General features: G+C 34.9%; 2 protein-coding genes across 4 annotated transcripts in view; both read left to right on the top strand.

The window, feature by feature from the left end:
• Positions 1 to 17,474, top strand: part of stk38a (serine/threonine kinase 38a) — a 41,450-nt gene extending 23,976 nt beyond the window's left edge. The window contains exons 2-14 of one of the 3 annotated variants that reach the window (XR_012383667.1): positions 3,615 to 3,751; positions 4,201 to 4,252; positions 4,407 to 4,529; positions 5,421 to 5,504; positions 5,599 to 5,722; positions 5,800 to 5,954; positions 6,159 to 6,261; positions 9,714 to 9,775; positions 10,017 to 10,134; positions 10,213 to 10,336; positions 10,527 to 11,884; positions 12,394 to 12,604; positions 12,683 to 13,657. Coding sequence is in view for 2 of the 3 variants with exons in the window: in XM_073909296.1 (XP_073765397.1) it covers positions 3,621 to 3,751; positions 4,201 to 4,252; positions 4,407 to 4,529; positions 5,421 to 5,504; positions 5,599 to 5,722; positions 5,800 to 5,954; positions 6,159 to 6,261; positions 9,714 to 9,775; positions 10,017 to 10,134; positions 10,213 to 10,336; positions 10,527 to 10,622; positions 12,510 to 12,604; positions 12,683 to 12,822 (1,407 nt within the window). In the remaining variant the exon portion in view is untranslated. 3 annotated transcript variants of the gene reach the window in all.
• Positions 17,475 to 19,459: 1,985 nt separating this feature from the next.
• prex1 (phosphatidylinositol-3,4,5-trisphosphate-dependent Rac exchange factor 1) overlaps positions 19,460 to 19,630 on the top strand; it is a 161,155-nt gene continuing 160,984 nt past the window's right edge. Inside the window, exon 1 of the mRNA XM_073910421.1 lies at positions 19,460 to 19,622. The gene's annotated coding sequence lies outside the window, so the exon portion shown is untranslated. The remainder of the gene's footprint in view (positions 19,623 to 19,630) is intronic.

Below are 19,630 nucleotides of genomic sequence, written 5' to 3'. Positions count from 1 at the left end.
GGTAAAAATATCACGGTTTGCTGGTATCACGATATTATGATTACTGCAGGAAAATATGGTGTTTTTAAATGTCTGGTTAAAACTTATTTTTCCATGGAATTTACTATTCCATAGTAAAAAAAAAAATTAACATTTAAAATATTTTGAAACAAGTGCCAAGCTAAATAATTTTAATAAATCATTGACTTCTGTTGTCTTAATACGTTTAATAAACACTTGATTTCTTTTTAACTTGAAAAGGCATCTTTGGATATCTTTATTTTCTTTGGCTTTAAAGTAAGTCACTGTACTGTTCAGGTCTATAGCATGCTGGATGTTGGTTAAATAAGATCTGTTTTTCTGGACTGACCAGTAGCTTTTGATGTGGAGGGTCATTTTGTACTGGCGCTCTAAAAAACTGAATAAAATAGTCGTAAAAAAAACTACAAATACCTTAGGAACGGTATAACAGAAATTTTAAATGGTTTTAAAACCTTGACTTTTCAAAACCGCGGTAAACCTTAATACCGGTTATCATCCCATGCCAACAGTGTATATTAAGCTGATATAACTTCTGATTTTCCTAACACTTTGTTTCTTGAGTCACACTTTTTATTTAGACTGAAATTCCCCTTGCTGTCTGCGAGCTCTCTCAGTGACATCAGCTGTGGAAGTTGAGTCAGATGATAAAATGCGACGTCTGTTTGAATTTCCAAGCAGAGTACAACATATGTGCCTCTTTAGCCGCTGTCCTAATGCTTGTTTTGGCCACTGCGCAACAAAGGGCCAGTCAGGCTTCACAGACGTGGGATCTGTGGGAAGTGGATGACTGAGTGTTAAAGCAGTGTAAATATTGCAGCTGATGTTAAATGCAGCCTTTCACTGAATACCTGCACAAGAAGCCACTGTGAGGCTGGTAATGGAAAGAAATGCTAATTGTGATGCGAACCAGTAGATTAGGGGTCCGGGGAATTTCAAGAGGCCATGAGGGAGAGCTACAGGGTCTGTGGAAAAGACACGTAGGGTTCAGTTGACGTAAAATGTGATGATGTAGTAAAATCTAATGTTAACAAAGTAAATACATTGGTTTTTCAGAAATAATATATAGAGAAATTGATTTCTTAATCATTTTTAGTACAGAACAAGAGATAAAAAAAAAACAATACTATAGACCAATTTGAGGGATGTAAACAAAAACAATGGTCCCAACGTATTTCCTGTTGTACGTTTTTAATTTCTATTGCTTTCCGAGCCACATATTGATAAATAATTTTATGGCAGCTGTTTTGGCATTATGTTATGATTGAATTGCCTCTTTCTACAGTTATGAAATAGTTCAATGACAAGCAGGAAATGTTTATGGGCCAATGACATGACCACATTGAAATGGTCTATAATAGAAACTATATATTAGGGATGCAATGGTATGATTTTTTTTAAATACTTATTTTAATCATCAACAATTGACTGTCTATTGCTCAATTATTTAAACTTTTATTTTGTCATTAAGATAAAATTTAGTTTTGATCATATTTTAAGTTAGCATGTATTCTATTGAACATAGGTTGGATAGTTTAACCAAAATGGATATTTGTGTAAATTATATTTTCAATTCTTTCTTTTGCTTAAAATAAATATATAGCGAGTGAATCTCAATTAAAATGAGTTTACATGGAAGGGTTGAAATTTATTTTGATAAATTGAGAAAATTTCTGAATTTCTGCAACCCACAATGCTAGCAAAAATCTAACAAGACAAAATAATAATTATGTCTATGAGATATATAAATATATATATAAAAGACTTGTTAATGTTGGCTTCCATGATATTATCTACTATAGAAGCAAATAGCTTTTTGTTAAAATCTGGTTTCATCATTGTTTGAAAAAAAAAAAGTCATGAACTGGATGAACTATCATTTTAATATTCAACAGAGAAATAATGTTGTTGTTGTCTGTACATATTTCATTGTTGTTGTTTTGGTAAAATGGGAAGTATGTCATTATTTTAGTCAGAGACAAAAAGACAATAAACAACTCTGTGCCTGTAGTTATTTAAAAAAAATTTCATTCCAAAAAATTGCATTCCATTGTATTTTTATGCTTTAGTACACATGCTGATGTTTTTAAAACTAATTAAAAGCTTATAAATATTGGCTGACAGCTGTAGTGCTCAGCATTATTGAGTACACCCCATTTTGAAATTGAATGTTTGTATCCATTTCTCAGTGAATATAGGCAATGTATTTGGTGTATTTAAACAAAACAGATTTATTAAATGGATATATTTATTGAAATAATATTTTATCACCAAACATATTTAGAAATTGAAATATAATACAAATAAATTCAAGTAAAATATTGCAAAAAAAATTTTTTTACCAAATTTTTTCCATTTTTTTGGTTCTTGATTTTTCCTCTTTTTTTTTTATTGTTTTTTAATATTTTTCTTTAACACAAATTTGGGTGCACTCATTTTTGGACCGTTATCGCAAGCTATTTTGTTAGATTAGCTCCAGATTTTCTTCAGTACTGACCAATCTAATGTATTAGCACAAATATAATATTGAATAGCTTCTTATTAAAAATATTAATTTTAAAAGAGATTTGTGAGGGGTGTACTTATGCTGAGCACTGTACATTAATGCGTCTCTTCTAAAATTCTTTCAAAAATATGTATGGCTTGATAATAATACTCTTTCTTTTTTTCTTCTTCTTTTGTTTAACCATAAAAATCACATCTCTCTGTGATATATGTGGCCTTGTTTGCATACTGTTTATAATACAAGATAAGTATTAAGTATTAATGTCAGATCACAGTTAGACGAGGGGGAAACCTTCCTGTTTACACCTACAGGCAGGTTCAAACCAACTCTTTTGTATTTTCTTTGAGGCAAGAGTATATGGATGGGTGTATGCATGGGCCTTTTCTGATATATATATATATATTATATATATATATATATATATATATATATATATATATATATATATATATATATATATATATATATATATATGAAAACAGACAGCAGCAGTTTTTATTACTGCTCCAACAGATGCCAAAGATATTCTGGAAGCTGTGGATTTTTATTACAGTTTGGACTGGAAAGAGACTAAAAATTTTGTTTTAGTTTTTTTAATGTCTTCAAACCAACTTTAGATTTCAAATGGTAAAAGTGAAATGCCAATTGTTTGGTGCGCTTTAACAACACATCTTGTAATATTGTAGAAGTAGGTCAGCAGACGGAGAGCAGGTGGCCTTTTGTGGCAGTTTGAATGCATTCAACCACATCAATGTTTACATTTATGAAACCGATCTGATTAAATGTGCTTTCGACTACCTCTGGAAGTGGACAAGCTGTAAATGTTTTCAAGCTGTTTACACCTGTATTTAGCTTTATCCACTTGTAATCAGATTAACAAAAACGCATCTTAATGCCAGGTGTAAACAAGGCCTAGGAGATTAAAAACACCTTTCATAGGTTAAACATGAGGAGGAGGCACTGTTGCTAGATGCAAAGTTCTGAATTTACAGGCAGATTAATTGTGAATATGAAAACCAAACCATTTGTAATTGTTTTTAAATCTTAAACATATTCTGTTCATTCTAATGAAATGTTTTTTTTTGTCCAGTTAACCATGGCGATGACCAGTCAGACGACCTGCTCCTCGATGAGCAACCACACTAAAGAAAGGGTCACCATGGCTAAAGTGACCCTGGAAAATTTTTACAGCAATCTTATATCACAGCATGAGGAAAGGGAAATGAGGTAAGAACCAAATAAACGCAAAAAAAAAAAGCATAAATATAATAATAATAATAATAATAAAATCTTTTTTAGCTTTCACCTTTTGTTTAAAAAAATCCATAGCAAATTCCACATTTTGGTAAAAATGAACAATGTTTACTATTTCAGTACTGCTTTCTCTAATGTAGTTTGACAACCAGTTAAACTTTCAGTGTTTAACAGGTTTGGCAAGGCTAAATGATTGCGCATTTGGGCAAATAGATGTCATTTTTTGCATAGTTTTTGCTTGGGTCAATATGTGATTTGCATCTATTGTGTTTCTGTAATAACCTCCCGGATTCCAGAGCTCTATTAATATGGTTGTATTTCTTTTGAAATGTTGTGAAGCTGAACCACACCTTCCGCTGTACTGATGAAGCAATTGTACTGCTGTTTCATCATGTCTAAAAGTTGTGCTCTATCTGTCACAGGCAGCAAAAGCTGGAGAAGGTCATGGATCAAGAGGGACTTGCTGATGAAGAGGTCAGCTTTTTTTGAGATGCTGTTTTTTTTTTGTTGCTGCTTGCATTTGCAGTCATCTTTATCTTGGCTTTAGTGGATTCATTCAGTCATTTAATGTTAAAGGCACTATGAATGAATGTGTTTTAATGTGATTGGTTTTTCTCTGAATCTGCAGAAGCGTCTCAGACGATCTGAACATGCAAGAAAAGAGACAGAGTTTCTTCGTCTCAAACGAACACGGCTTGGACTAGAAGACTTTGAGTCTCTCAAAGTGATTGGCCGTGGAGCTTTTGGAGAGGTTTGACTTTTCAACAATCAATATGTGGCTTTTTGTTGATATCTTTTAGTTTGTCTGTATACAGTAAACCACTGTGGACAAATTAAATAATTAATATATCTGAATTTACTGAATTTATTAGTCATGGGTCTTCTTGAGTAAAATGTTTATTGTTTGAAGGTCACACTTTACAATAAGGTTGCATTAGTATATATAAGTTAATGTATTCGCTAAAATGAGCAATACTTGTATAGCTTTTAATAATCACAGTTCAACATTTACTAATGATTAATAAAATAGAAATTCATGCTTGTTAACATCAGTTCACACACTAAGTTGACATGAACTAGCGATGAACCACTTCAATTCCATTCAGTAACATTAACAAAGATGAATAAATACTGTAAATGTGTTGTTCATGTTAGCAAATATTAACTAAGACAACCTTATTGTAAAGTTTTATGTTTGAATGATTTTAGATCTGATAACATTTGCTCCAAATTTCTAAAAATATTCCTTTAGAAAATAAGTCTAAAAAATTATTTCATGCTGTTGTATTTAAAAACCAGAGCTATTTAATAAGATACGGATTTCATGACCACACTGATCTCATTGAAATATCTATCTGTCCATCTGTCCTGTCCTGTCCTGTCCGTCTGTTTAGAGAGAGAGAGAATTGTGTTGACTAAAAAAAGAAAATTCAGCATTGCCTTCACAGGAATAAATTACATTAAATAAAATCAAAAACATTTATTTATATAAGATAAACATAGTCATATAAAGTTTTTGTATAGAATTTATTTATTTATTTATTAATTTTAGTAGTTTAACTGTATTGTTTTTAATATCATAAATAAATCCCTCCTAAAAATATCATATTTTGCACATTTAAAATCTATTCTCCTTTCTTAGGTGCGGCTTGTTCAGAAGAAGGACACAGGACATGTTTATGCTATGAAGATCCTACGCAAGGCTGATATGCTTGAGAAAGAACAGGTTAGTCTTTACAGTATACATCCACATATAAGTTACATTAGTTTTTTTTTTTTTGTCTTGTTTAAAGGTCTAATTTTTTTCTTGTCTGTTCAAGGTTGGTCATATTCGAGCAGAAAGGGACATTCTTGTAGAGGCAGACAGTCTGTGGGTGGTCAAGATGTTCTACAGCTTTCAGGACAAGATGAACCTCTACCTCATCATGGAGTTTCTGCCTGGAGGTGAGAATGCTTTGATTTCAGAACTTTACCTTCAAGATAATAAAAGCTCAAAGCTGATTGTGTGTGTGTTTGCCCAGGTGATATGATGACTCTACTGATGAAGAAAGACACTTTAACGGAGGAGGCCACACAGTTTTATATCGCAGAAACTGTGCTGGCTATTGACTCCATTCACCAGCTGGGCTTCATCCACAGAGATATCAAACCAGACAACCTGCTGCTGGACTCAAGAGTAAGAACAGAAATAAGTTTGTGAAACAACGTCACTGTAATTATTTGATTATTATATATATTATTTTCACAAATGGCACTTTAAAACGTTTATTGTGACCCAACTCTAAAATTGCTGTGAAACATTCAATTTAACTATTTGGCTAAATCACATAGAGTCAATCTAAAGAGAGTTATTTATTTATAGTGTTCTTTTGGTTTTCAGGGCCACGTGAAGTTGTCTGATTTTGGCTTATGCACTGGTCTGAAGAAAGCTCACCGCACAGAGTTTTACAGAAACCTCAATCACAGCCTTCCCAGCGACTTCAGTAAGCAGACAAACAATTCTCATGCTGATATTAATCCAGATGACTTTATATACCACTTTACATTCATATTGATTTGGCATCATGCTCTTGTTGAAATAAACATAATTAAGCAGAATTCAAAAGTTTAGGCTAACAATGAACAATGTTTTTCAAAAATTATGGTCTATATTACGGCTGCACCATATTGGAAAAAACTGAACTTGCAATTTTTTACTTTTCTGCAAAACATATTGCGATATTGAGTATCATTTTAACAGATGAAATTAATAACTTTATTTGAAATGAATGAATAATTTTAGGACAATTTTGGATGATAATAGGATGATTTTGTTGTGGAGCGCATCTGCATGGAATGTAATAAACCAAATCACAAGCAATGATAAATACTGTAAAGTTACAAATGAAACAAATGCTTATTTCTGGGAGTCTTAACAGTAGCACTAATGAAATAAGTGTAAAATAAATAATCTTCATTGCATGTATACTGCACATAAATACAATTAATGTTTCTTAAAGTTACAAAAATGTTTGTTTACTGTGCCGAAATGCTTTTATCTGGCTAAAAATGCGCACACATCAACAGGTTTCAACGCTACAGGTTTTTTTGTTGTAACTTTATGGTTAAACTTTGCTATGAAGCCACAGTTATGTATGTTTTCTACTCCTACTCCACTATAATTCTGATTCAACATAGCAAATTCTGTGATGTGACTATTGCGGATGTGCACATCGCGATATCGATGCTGAAACGATATATTGTGCAGCCCTAGGCCCAATGCTGCATTTTTTTGATTTGGAAAAATATCCAAACAGTAATGCTGTGAAGTATTATAACAGGGCTCGAAATTGTGACCATTTTAGTCGCATATGCGCCCGAAATTTAAGCTATGCGACTCATAATATATATTGGGAGCATTCGTGCGACTGCATATTATGGTTATAGTGCGATCTGTTTTTTTTTTTTCTAAAAACGTGGTAAATTCGCTCTTCCCTGCCGCTATATTGGTTCATATTAGCCGTCAATCACTCAAGACTTTCCGCTGTCAGATGACAGGGAGGGAGCTTTTGTGACCGCGGGGATTGCAAACGGCTGAAGAGTGAAAAGTACACTGAATCTCGATGCGTTGTATGCACAGCGTTCAGCCAACACAATCTCACGGCAATTCATAACTTTTTCATACGTTTCCTCGTGAGCAGGCTGCAACAGCGCAAATGTCCGCTAAAACACCATCGCCAAAGAAGCTTGCCTTTACTAAGTTTGATCTGATGCGGGTTATAACAAAGAACAGTATTGCGCCGGTGGGCATCGGGAGAATCCTGCTCTGCCCCCCTCATATATTGGGTCGGCTGACTCGCATGCTTTTCCACAAACACAGAAAAATGTAATTCAGCGCATAACGAGGCTGAGCATTAAAACGACACGAACCGAAACCAAAACTTTTAAAAGTAAGCCTTTTCGTCCTTTCTTTTGTCCGTTCTTTCTTGAGGTCTATATTATTTTTCTATTTAATTACTGATGACTGCTTTGCAGCTTTCAGCATTGGATTAAATTATTTATTATATTATTTCGTTTGTTTTGTAGCAGAAATATTATTTATTAAATTGGCATGCATATAAAAACAATAGTACAAAATAAATATTTCTTACTACAATGCTTCATTTGTGTTTGATGCAAACCATCAATTTATTTTTCATTTTTCATAAATTAACAGTAGGACTTTATATAGCAGATAACTTGCATTAAAGCACATTCAAGGCATCATGATGATGAGAAATATTATTCATTATTAGTATTATTGTCATCATCATCATCATTAATATTTTATAATTATTCAACATTCATTTTGGAATTATTGCACAAATATTAAGTCATCACAGCATTAGTTAGATAGTTGTTTCTGGGTTTTGTTAGTCCCAATTGATGTTATTTTCAAATACAATAAATCCCTTAATATACAACTTGTCAAATATATCATTCATTTTTGGTGGATGCTCCTAATTTTTTTCTGGTGCTCCTAAATATTTCAGGTTGGGAGCACCGGTGCTACCAAGTAAGAAAGTTAATTTCGAGCCCTGTATTAGGATTTTTTTTAATAGTTATGTCATATAAAATGTAAGGTTTTCCTGGGATAGCATGATTGCATCCCAACAGTCATTATTCCAATATTCAGTGGCACATTAATCTTCAGAAATTATTTTAATCTGCTGATTGTATGCTCAAGAAAAAAAAATAATATTCTTGACATAAATTAGGGCACCATCTGTGTATGTTCAAACATAAATTTGATTAAGGTGTTTTTTTATATGCCTGTTCAATGTGGTTAATATAACTATTGAACACAGCTCAGTGTGATTATGATTACTGCTATAATGAGCTTAATTGCTTTAGTTTGAATGAAGTGTTGTGTTTACATCATGAAGTAAAGTTTAATTGCGGTATTGTCAATGTTCCTATAAAAATCATATCATTAGTTTGCACATAAGTCCAGTCATTGGTGAAAAACAGTTGTACTACTAACAGTTTTCATTTACAAAAAACCTGACATTTATTTTTTTTGAATTTTTGTAATTTCATTGTTAAAAACAGTGCTTTTTGAAATAGGAACTTGAACATAATATGCAGATTTGTTACACATACAGGTTAATTTAATTAAAAAAACTAAATTGATTAATTAATAATTTAAGCAATATATACATTATAAATAATAAAATATAGTAATAATAGTGCTGAGCAAAGATTAATCACGATTAATTGTATCCAAAATAAAAGTTTATTTTGAGAAAATATGTAGGAGGTAGGTAGGGAAGGAAGGAGGGAGGGTGGGGAGATAGATAGATAGATAGATAGATAGATAGATGGATAGATAGATAGATAGATAGATAGATAGATAGATAGATAGATAGATAGATAGATAGATAGATAGATAGATAGATAGATAGAAAGAAAGAGAGAAACACGGGGCAGAATGGTAGTGCAATGGGTAGCACAATCGCCTCACTGCAAGAAAGTCGCTGCTTCGAGTCCTGGCTGGGTCAGCATTTCTGTGTGGAGTTTGCATGTTCTCGCAGTGTTCGCGTCGGTTTCCTCCGGGTGCTCCGGTTTCCCCCACAGTCCAAAGACAAGGGCATCCGCTGCATAATACCTACTGGATAAGTTGGCGGTTCATTCTGCTGTGGCGACCCCTGATTAATAAAGGGACTAAGCCAGAAAAAAAATGAACGAATGAAATAAATAATCATTTTCTCAAATATATTCATGCATGTATGTATACACTACACGTATTATGTCAAAACAATCTTTTATTTTGGATGTGATTAATCATGATTAATCTTTGCTCGGCACTAATAAATAAATAAAACATTTTCCAAACGTTTGAACAGTAGTGTATTGGTAGTAAAAAAGGAATTTGTTAGCTGATTCTAAATCTAACTTTGAATTTGTTTTTCTTCAGCGTTTCAGAACATGAACTCAAAGAGGAAAGCAGAAACATGGAAGCGAAACAGGAGACAATTGGTAAGGGCTTCCGCGTGACCTAATACTGCCCTACTCGTAGTATGTGGGCTCAGATAGATACAATCCTGCAGGAAGTTATTGTGACATGAATATGGCCATTGACGATTGTAAAACTAGCGTCAGAGGATTACATTGTAATCTTTTGTAATCATAGCACTTCTCTTTCTCAAACTTCTCTGTGGTGGGACAATACATAAAATAGCAGACAGAGGTTTTTCTGAATAAAACGTATGTCTTTTAGGCCTTCTCCACTGTTGGAACCCCAGACTACATCGCCCCAGAAGTGTTTATGCAAAATGGGTATAACAAGCTTTGTGATTGGTGGAGTTTAGGAGTCATTATGTATGAAATGCTGATTGGTAAGTTGGATTCATAAGATAACAATAGTTGTTTATTTTGATATATGGCTAGAATATTTGTGTTTCTCTTTTTTTTAGGTTACCCTCCGTTTTGCTCTGAAACTCCACAAGAGACGTACAGGAAAGTGATGAACTGGCGGGAAACTCTAATCTTTCCACCAGAGGTCCCAATTTCAGAAAAGGCCAAGGATCTGATCCTCAGGTTTTTATTTTCTCTCCTCCTCTTTTTTTAATGGAATGAACCTTTAGATTGATCTCTGATGTTTATTTTGTGGTCTTTTTTCCCCTTGCTAATCTCTTTGGCTAATCGTTTTTGGTTTATATTTACCATACTGTGAATCTACTCTTGGGACTTTCAAGCAGTCTCTTTCTGCTCTGTTGTTTTCCTCCAGGTTCTGCTGTGAGGGTGAGCACAGGATTGGAGCCACTGGAGTGGAGGAGATCAAAACTAACGCTTTCTTTGAGGGTGTGGACTATGACCATATCAGGTACATTGGTATCTTGTGTGGACAAACACACAGATTAAACACGTAATTAATAAAGGAAATTGACATCTTATTTATTTTCACCACTGTTCACAGAACAGAGGTCCTCTAGTCTAGACGATTGCTTAAGTTATCTTTATGCTTTAAATGTGCTGCGATGTCTTGATCTAGAAAAGCAATTTGTCACTTGAACTTGTCACACTGCATGTTTAATTTAGCTACTGGTGTACTTATTTATGCTGACCCACTGTATGAATGTATATTATTTTATTTTATTTTTATTCAAATAATTTTTCAAGAAAAATGTTGTTTGGCAAGCCTAAATCCTCACAAAGACATTATCAGTTTTTTAGAAAATGCAGTTAAAACAGCAGTATTGTAAACAGGGATGCACGATCCAGTGCACAGATATCAGCATCGGGCATCAAGCAGATGGGAGCGATCCAAAATTCAAAAATAAACGTAAATAAAAAAATGTTATACCTTAGGAACGGGAATAGCTGAAAATTTGGCAATTTTAAAACCTTGACTTTTCCAAACCATGTTATACCATGTTAAAACTCCGGATACAGTGTGTTTGTGTTGACACTACAACCAGAGTTTTCACCCCATGACGTCAGCATGAATGACGGCATGTTTGCATTGACTTGTATGCAACGTACTTGTGAAAATACTTCATTCCCCGTTTGGTGTAAACTTAGCATAAAAGCGCCATTATTGCTGCCTGTTGGTTTGGCATATGCTTAAAGCATCAAAGTGCGTTTTGGCATTTTTATGTGGACAGATTTTTTGGAAAACTCAATACCCATGTACAGTTAAAGTCAAAAGTTTTAGATAACAAAACTTTTGACTTTTAATCCCCCTTTGAATTTTTTTTTTAAATATTTCCCAAATGATGTTTAACAGAGCAAGGAAATTTTCACAGTATTTCCTATCATACTTTTTCAGCTGGAAAAAAGTCTTATTTGTTTTATTTCAACTAGAATCAAAGCAGTTTTTAATTTTAAATACACATTTTAGTCAAAATTATTAGCCCCCTTAAGCTAAATATTTTTTCCGATATGTCTACAGAACAATCCGTCAATATACAATGATTTGTGTAATTACCCTAACTTGCCTTATTAACCTAGTTAAGCCTTTAAATGTCACTTTAAGCTAAATACTAGTGTCTTGAAAAGTATCTATTAAAATATTATATTCTGTCATCATTTATAAAATAAATCAGTTATTAGAAATGAGTTATTAAAACTGGTTTGTTTAGAAATGTGTTGAAAAATATTTAATAGGCTAAATTGTCCGTAGTGTGCGAGTGTGAATGAGTGTGTGTGCATGTTTCCCAGAGATGGGTTGCAGCTGGAAGGGCATCCCCTGCATAAAAAAAAACATGCTGGATAAGTTGGCAGTTTATTCAACTGTGGCGACCCCAGCTTAATAAAGGGCCTAAGCCGAAAAGAAAATTAATGCATGAATGAATATTCAACTATTCAGAAGCCTTTCAAAAGCTTGACATACTATTGAATATTCACTTAGTTAAATTTAAGGAACACAATGGTTAACACTCTCTCTAAGATGATTTGTTTTCTATAACGATCATTAAAGCAGTGTTTTCCAACCCTGTTCCTGGAGGCAGACCAACAGTACCTAGGATGTCCCCTTTTCTGACCCATTCATTTCAGGTTTTAGAGTCTCTTTTAATGTTCTGAGGGGTTGATTTAGGAGTGTTTGTTTAGGAAGAGGTTGATAATGTTTACTGTTGGTGTGCCTTCAGGAACAGGGTTGGAAAACACTGCATTAAAGGACAATACTCAGCAATCAGCTAGTAAAAATGGTATCCATGCATTGTGAAATAGTATGCCATTCTGAACACGGACTATGGTTATTTTCCTCCAGGGAGAGACCAGCAGCTATTCCCATTGAGATCAAAAGCATTGACGATACCTCCAACTTTGACGAGTTCCCTGATTCAGACATCCTCCAACCTTCAGGTGGGGTTTTAAGTCAATTACATGATCCTTAAATACACATTTCAGAACTATACAATCACATTTTTTCTCTTTCTACAGCCACTACTGTTGTGTCCAACCACACAGAGGCGGATCTGAAGAGTAAAGACTGGGTGTTCATCAACTACACCTACAAGCGCTTTGAGGGCCTCACCGCACGAGGAGGCATCCCATCATACATGAAAACCGGGAAGAGATAGGCTTTGCTGAGACTCGATATAACATGCTGCACTCTTCAAAATGGAGACTGCAACTGAAGGATCCTGCATCATCCGTTTCCTGTTTTGATTCAGTTTGCCATGACTCATTCATGGATGTGAACTCCACCCGCAATCAATCTGTAGAAGGACACATTCAGACCCTTACCTAAGGGCTTCTTTACTTCTAACACCCTGAATGTGCTCCCTTTTTTCCCTCTCCCCCTCGAGGATCTACGATTTGAGGCAATCGCCTTTTGGGTTGCCAGGTTTTGTACATTTTGGAATGGATATATTTTAGTACACTGGCAAAAAAGGGCTTGAACAGAAGCTAGTTAGACCTCCTGAAGCCATAAATGATTGGTATATTCACAAGAACCAGCATTTGTGGTGGAATCCCTGTCTCTCATCCTTTTTTGTTTTCACATCTGCTGTCAAGATTGACTATTTTTTTGGATTAAGATCCATACTTTTCTTGGAAATTCTTTCTCATGCTCACCATCAAAGATCTCGCTGACAAAAATGCAAAGCTTCAAAGTCAGCCTGATCTGAATGTGATTCAAACAAACCTCCCAGAGCTGCAGATGTTGCCTTACGTTCGGATCCTTTTTACACCAGCAGAAACGTCATGAATGCATTTGCCAATCAAACCAAATTGTTCATCAAGACAACAAGGAAGCTTCACCAGCTGATTGTCAAAGACCAAGCGAACTCTACGGACCAGCGTTTGTTTTCTTATTTCATGGGTAGTTTCAGCCACTGACTGATTCAAGTTGCTTGGTGCTAATGCCGTTTTTTTCTTAATAAATGGGCTCTTTGCTGAAGCTTGGGGAACAAAGCCACATTTCTTGCATCTTGAGGAGAATCACAACACTATTCAGGGATTGGAATTTGGTCTTCCATTTTAACATGGGATGAAATGTCTGATGCAAAATTTTTTGTTACCAAAGAAACGTCGCTTTATGGGCTAAATCTCAATATTGTTTGGTCTTGAATGCTTAGCTTTTGTATAGCATTAATTAGTGCGTTTATACTTTGTTGTAAGATGTTAAAGGGATAGTTTGTCCCAAAAGGAAAATTTCTTCACCCTCAGGCCATCCAACATGTCAGTGACTTTATTTTTTTTTTCTTTGTAAATTTTTATCGAATATTTTAAGCTGAAATGATGGTCCTTCTCAATTTCATTTAATGTTGAGTCAACAGCTACCAGCAGTTGGAAAGTCATAAAACAAATGCAGGAGAGCAAAGTTAAAACTTGTGGCTCCTGAGCTCTTATGAAGTGAAACAATTGGTCTGTGAAAAAGAATAAACAGAGTAAAAAGTGATTTGTTTAGTTTACTTAAAAGTGAGTAAACCTGTTGTCTTAAAATTAGGTAAATGAACTATGTGCGCAATTTAAAAATTAAGTTAAAGGGTTCATTCACCTAAAAATCTAAATTACTCACCCTCGTGTTCCTCCAAAAAAAAAACCTTAAGGCTGATTTATACTTGCGTCAAGCACACATGTAGTCTTTGTGCGGTGGCATAGCCCTCGCTGACGCGCACCTCTCAAAAAATGTAACCATACGTCAAAATGACTCGATCGAGAGCTCTGTGATTGTTCGGCTTGGTAGCTGCGACGAGTGTGGGCACTGTTAAGAGCAACAAGCCTGTTGTAGTGAGTGTTTACAAATGTTAAGTCCCGTGAAGGAGCTCCAAATGGAATCTTTTGTTATGTGTTTACCTTATGGTTAAAGTCATTGCATGTATGCCAGTTCCCGCCTCTGAATAAGCGAGTTGTAGCTACTTGTATTTTAAGGTAGCGTTCAGAAAAAAACTAAAAAAACTCAATATAGAGGAACATAAAAACCTACTGCCAGATAGCGTTTTGGAAGTGTTATTGCAGAGCAACACAAACCGCACACAGAAGTATAAATGCATGGCTAACGTTATGCACAAGGTATGCGCTGTGGGTCACGCCGATCGCTCGACGCAGACATGTAAATGAGCCTTTAGACCTTAGTTCATCGTCGGAATACAAATTAAGATATTTTTGGTAAAATCGAAGAACTTGCTGATACTACATAGATGGTAAAGTTCCCGACTTGTTCAGAAAGTTACCAAAAACATTTTTGAAATGGACCATGTCCCATAGGGTGATTAATTAAGAAAATAATTATAGGTAAGGTCAACTTGTTGAATTTATATCAGTGACTTTGTTTTCTTTTCTCTTAAACCGCTTTTTACAGTGTACATCTCCTCATCCTCATGTGTTCATGAGCACAATCTTCCTGTCGCACCATATTTTGAGCCAAAATCATTTGTTTTATGTTCTACTGAAACAAATAGTCACCAGTGTTGTGGAAGGTTACTTTTGAAAGTAATGCAATTAAAATATTGAGTTACTCCCCAAAAAAGTAAATAGTTGTGTTTTTATGGAAAGTAAAAGTAAAAAAAGTAAAAAAGTTACTTTTGAGTTACTTTTCATACCTGCCTGAGGCTTGATCTCTTTCAGAACTTGCAGTTTGTTTTTTAATAGAGGAACTCTGCATTTAATGACACTGTATAACTTGATTTATCTTTAAAGAAAACTCATTAAAAAATTAGAATAATGTTACCTTCTGAGAACTTCCTGACCCTCTACATGCCGTATATACAGATTAATTAAAGTTACTTTTTGTATTTAGATTTTACTGATCATGATTTAGTTGAGTAAAATCACGGTCCATTGATACTATGGTCTTCTTTTTTCCATGTTTTCAAAATAATGACAATATTTCCACCACAGAAATGTAAGGCTCTGCCATCTGTTCCAGCAGGGAGCTCATTCTCTCACTGAGTGTAATTCGACGTGATTGCATCAATTTTAATTCAGCAAACTATTTTAAAAAAACTATTTTTCAAATTAAATAATATAAAAAGTAACTTGAGTTACATTTTTAAAAAAGTAACTCAAATAATAATACTTAATTTTTTAAAGCAATGCGTTACTTTACTCGTTACTTAAAGTAATATTATTACGTAACTCACATTACTTGTAGTCCGTTACCCCCAACACTGCAAGTCACCTACATATCTCTGGCCTGAGGTTGAGTAAAATCATTTAGATTTGAATGAATAATCCCTTTAACATATGAAAACGTAGCAGAATATTCATTCCGTAATGGTTTCAGTCAGCCTGCATTATTAGCAGCTGATTGTATCCGCATGTTGCTCGTGATAGCTGACTTAAAAAGTTTTTCAGAAGTGTGCAGGATTGTTTTGTGGCTACAATCAGGACCCATTTATCGTCTATCTGTGACCAAACTGAATGTATATTTCGAAGATTAAAAGAGGCTTCTAGAAGTTGCATTCATTTAGGATCGGCTGCCCAAGAATGACCGGATATTTGCGTAAATGGTTTGTCAAATTGATTTTATGCTACACGGATGTGGAATCGAACACCACATACCGCTAGAATAATGTTATCTCAGAATAACAGATTACTGTATCCCTGAATGCTACAGATGATATGAAACATAGCATGAAATCAAGTTTGAATGATGCATTTGTTTTTGTTTTTTAAATCCTTAGAGCAATATGTGACCGTCTTAGGTCTGGATGTGTATTATTGTTATGATTTTTTATTAATATATAATAGTCATGGCTGGATATGCTGTCTGAGGGCTGTGTTGTTGCATGTTTTAATTGCGAGTGCTGGAGTGTTATGAATGAATTTGAGAATTTTTTTAAAAATTTGTGCTGCTTTGTTTATTTGTTCCCCGTATTCTACAGTAGTCAATGTTTAATGTGGATCAAGAATGGATGTTGAATATTTTTAGGACAAGGCATTTGAACCACTTCAAACGTTGACTACTATAGTATCGCAGAATTGAGGGGCAAAATTGCTTCTGAATAATAGCTTGTTGGAATATACACTGTCTACAAGAAGCAGATCCCAGGCTGGACTGCTGTATCTCACATGCTGAAACTTGCTTATGAAGTCAGCATGTCTTAAAGAGAGCGCGTCCGTTTTTAAATGCTTTTATTTGGATTCTCTGTAGGTTTATCGCTTGCGCTCTTGTCTTAGAGTGAGGACGTTCTCTTTGAACGAGGAAAAAAAGACACTTCTTTTCTTCTTGAAGATTAACAATGCACCTTTTGCTAGTTTGAAAAGTTGTTTATATTTAAAACACACACACACACACACATACACGTGTCATGTTGTTATATACACGCTAAATGACTGTTCTGTTGTTTGCCTGTGAGAGTTTGTCATTCCTTCAACTTTTACACCTAACACGATGTAGAGTAGTCTTAAGATTTTGGGGTCTATATTTACATGCTTAGAGCTTAAAGATGATAATAATTACACCAATGTGTATAAAGGAGTACACTCACACTGGCACTAGTGCTCACTTATTGCTGTTTCTCCTGAATCCAGCACACAGATCTGCCTGTGAATGGTTTGTGAGCACGGCTCCAGTTCTCACTGATGTCACATTCTGCTGTGAGAGATGGACGTTTGTCCGCTCTGCCTTAAGTTTGAGTTGTAGAGTGTTTGTGGATTTTTTTTTTCTTCCTGCGCTCACAGAGCACCTTTCACTGGTTTATTTGTCTGATAGAGAGTTTGTTTTTAAGGTGTGGGCTCACTTTGACCTGTAAAACGTCCTGAATAAAAAACACCAGTTCATTTACATGTGTGAGAGACTCTTCTGTTCCTCGTTTTTCCCCTTATTAGCGATGCTTCGCTAAGATCTATTAGTGTTTTCTCTGTAGGGAATTTTTAAACTCCTGGATATTTGAAGAATAACTTGCTAAAGTTGTAGACATACTGCACGACTGGCTGAAATAGGCTTAAAAGGCACCTGTATTAAAATCAAGCTGTTTGGACAGAACTGTGTGTAGGTATAGTGTGTCCACAGTCTTATTGGAGTGATATAAACGTTTATGTTAAAATAGGATCCAAATCCCTTCCATTTTGAGACCCACCACAATGTGACGTAGGACTGTGGTTTCTCCTCCCGCCGAATTGATTGACAGCCACGTATTAACATGTCTCCGTAGTAGTGTGTATAATCATATCAAGAACAAGACAGAACATGCGCAAAGCAACTGGGATGAAAAGACCTGTTCAGCGCTCTGTGATCATCAATCATCATCAAATATGATCAAGAATAAGTTTTACAAGTTTAAAATATTTTTTAAGCAGTGCATGTTTGTAATGAAGATTGTAAAATTTCTGTAATTCATCACCATGGTCGAGTGTCAGTACAAATGTAAAAGAAGACGCTTCAATCTCTGTTTGTAGACGTTAAATCTGTTTTATTTTTTACATTAACATAACGAATATCCACACAGCAGTGGATATTAATGTGTATCCTGTCATGTTTACTGCAAAGTTAAACATGCATGCTGTTTACGGGTCTGTGTGTGTGGGCGAACTTTGTAACAACATTGTGTGAGACTCTTGGTTGCAGATAGGCTTGAATTAACTCTACAAAAAATACATAAAATAATCATTGGGAAAGTTCTTACTGCAGTATTTCTCACAAACTTCACGTGAGAACTGCTTCCTTCATGTCTGTCACTCTGCTGTTAAATCTGACGCAACAGGGGATTGAGGCACACTCTGACAGGCACAAGGGAATGGTGGGTGGGAGAACTAGCTCATTTGCATTATAGGCACAGGCAACAAAAACAGCTACGTTGTGTTCAGAGCTGAAAATTACAAACTTCTGAAAGGAATAATAATCAATATAATTCGTGTTTTGAGCTGAAACTTTACAGACACATTCTAAAGACACAAGAGACTTATCTTACATTTTTAAAAAGGGGGAAAATAGGTGCCCTTTAATGTTAAACTCTACTATAAGCTTACATTTTTGACTCAGAACAACTTAAGCAATCACATTGTAATGCCCTGACGTTGCTGGTAAGCCAACCACCACTAAGGTGTTGTTTAATGGGTGTAAATCTGTTTTTTTGCCTATTTACACTCACACACACACACTAACGGGCTATTTTATTGGGTACATCCATTCAATTACTTAATGCAAATACATGATTTCTGCAGATTTCATGTCAAATTTAAGACTTTTTAAGACCATTATGAATGAAATTTCAGACTTGAACGAGAGTAAACACTAATGTTTTTTTTTTTCTAATGGTCAGGTTACGTCCTTCATTCTAAAAATTCTACATTTTTTTATTTCTTAGCCATATATTTTAAATGTGTCAAAGCAAGCAAACTAGTTGAACACATGCCCCTTTTCAACATAACCTTTCTTTAAAAGAGCCCATATTATGGGTTTTTGAAAATTCCCCTCCATGTAGTGTGTAACACAGCTCTAAGTGAAGTGAAGTATCCAGCTAAGGCTTAAATCTGTAAGAATACAGTGTTTAAAACTGTTGATTCATCTATAAAAGAGTCGAATCATAGTGCTTCAAACGAGTCGCCTTGATACCGACTCATTAGGTGTTTCGCCATGACGTACGAACGAAACAAAGTTTTTCACGTGCACGCGCAAACCCGGGAGATTTCAAACCTGAGGCCCCGCCCTCTGACGCAGTAACCCAGACACACACACACACACACACCCACAAACACACGCACACCCACAAACACACGCACACAAACATGCCGGTCGATTGAAGTCACACTGCAGATGGATATTTTATTGAGTCTCTACCCAAAGATGAAACATCAGCATTATAGCCAAGCAGTTGGAAACTTCTGGAAGCTACATGCTACAAAGAATACTTCATCTGAGTTTGTTAAAGGAAGGATCAGTAAAGAGTAACTGATGGACGTCAGGATGGGTTTCTTCCTACATTTCTCAAGTGTAAGTAC

The sequence above is a fragment of the Danio rerio genome, chromosome 8, assembly GCF_049306965.1.
Source record: "Danio rerio strain Tuebingen ecotype United States chromosome 8, GRCz12tu, whole genome shotgun sequence".
Classification (NCBI taxonomy): Eukaryota; Metazoa; Chordata; class Actinopteri; order Cypriniformes; family Danionidae; genus Danio; species Danio rerio.
Note: the sequence above shows the minus strand (reverse complement) of the source record. Positions and strands in the feature narration are given on the sequence as shown.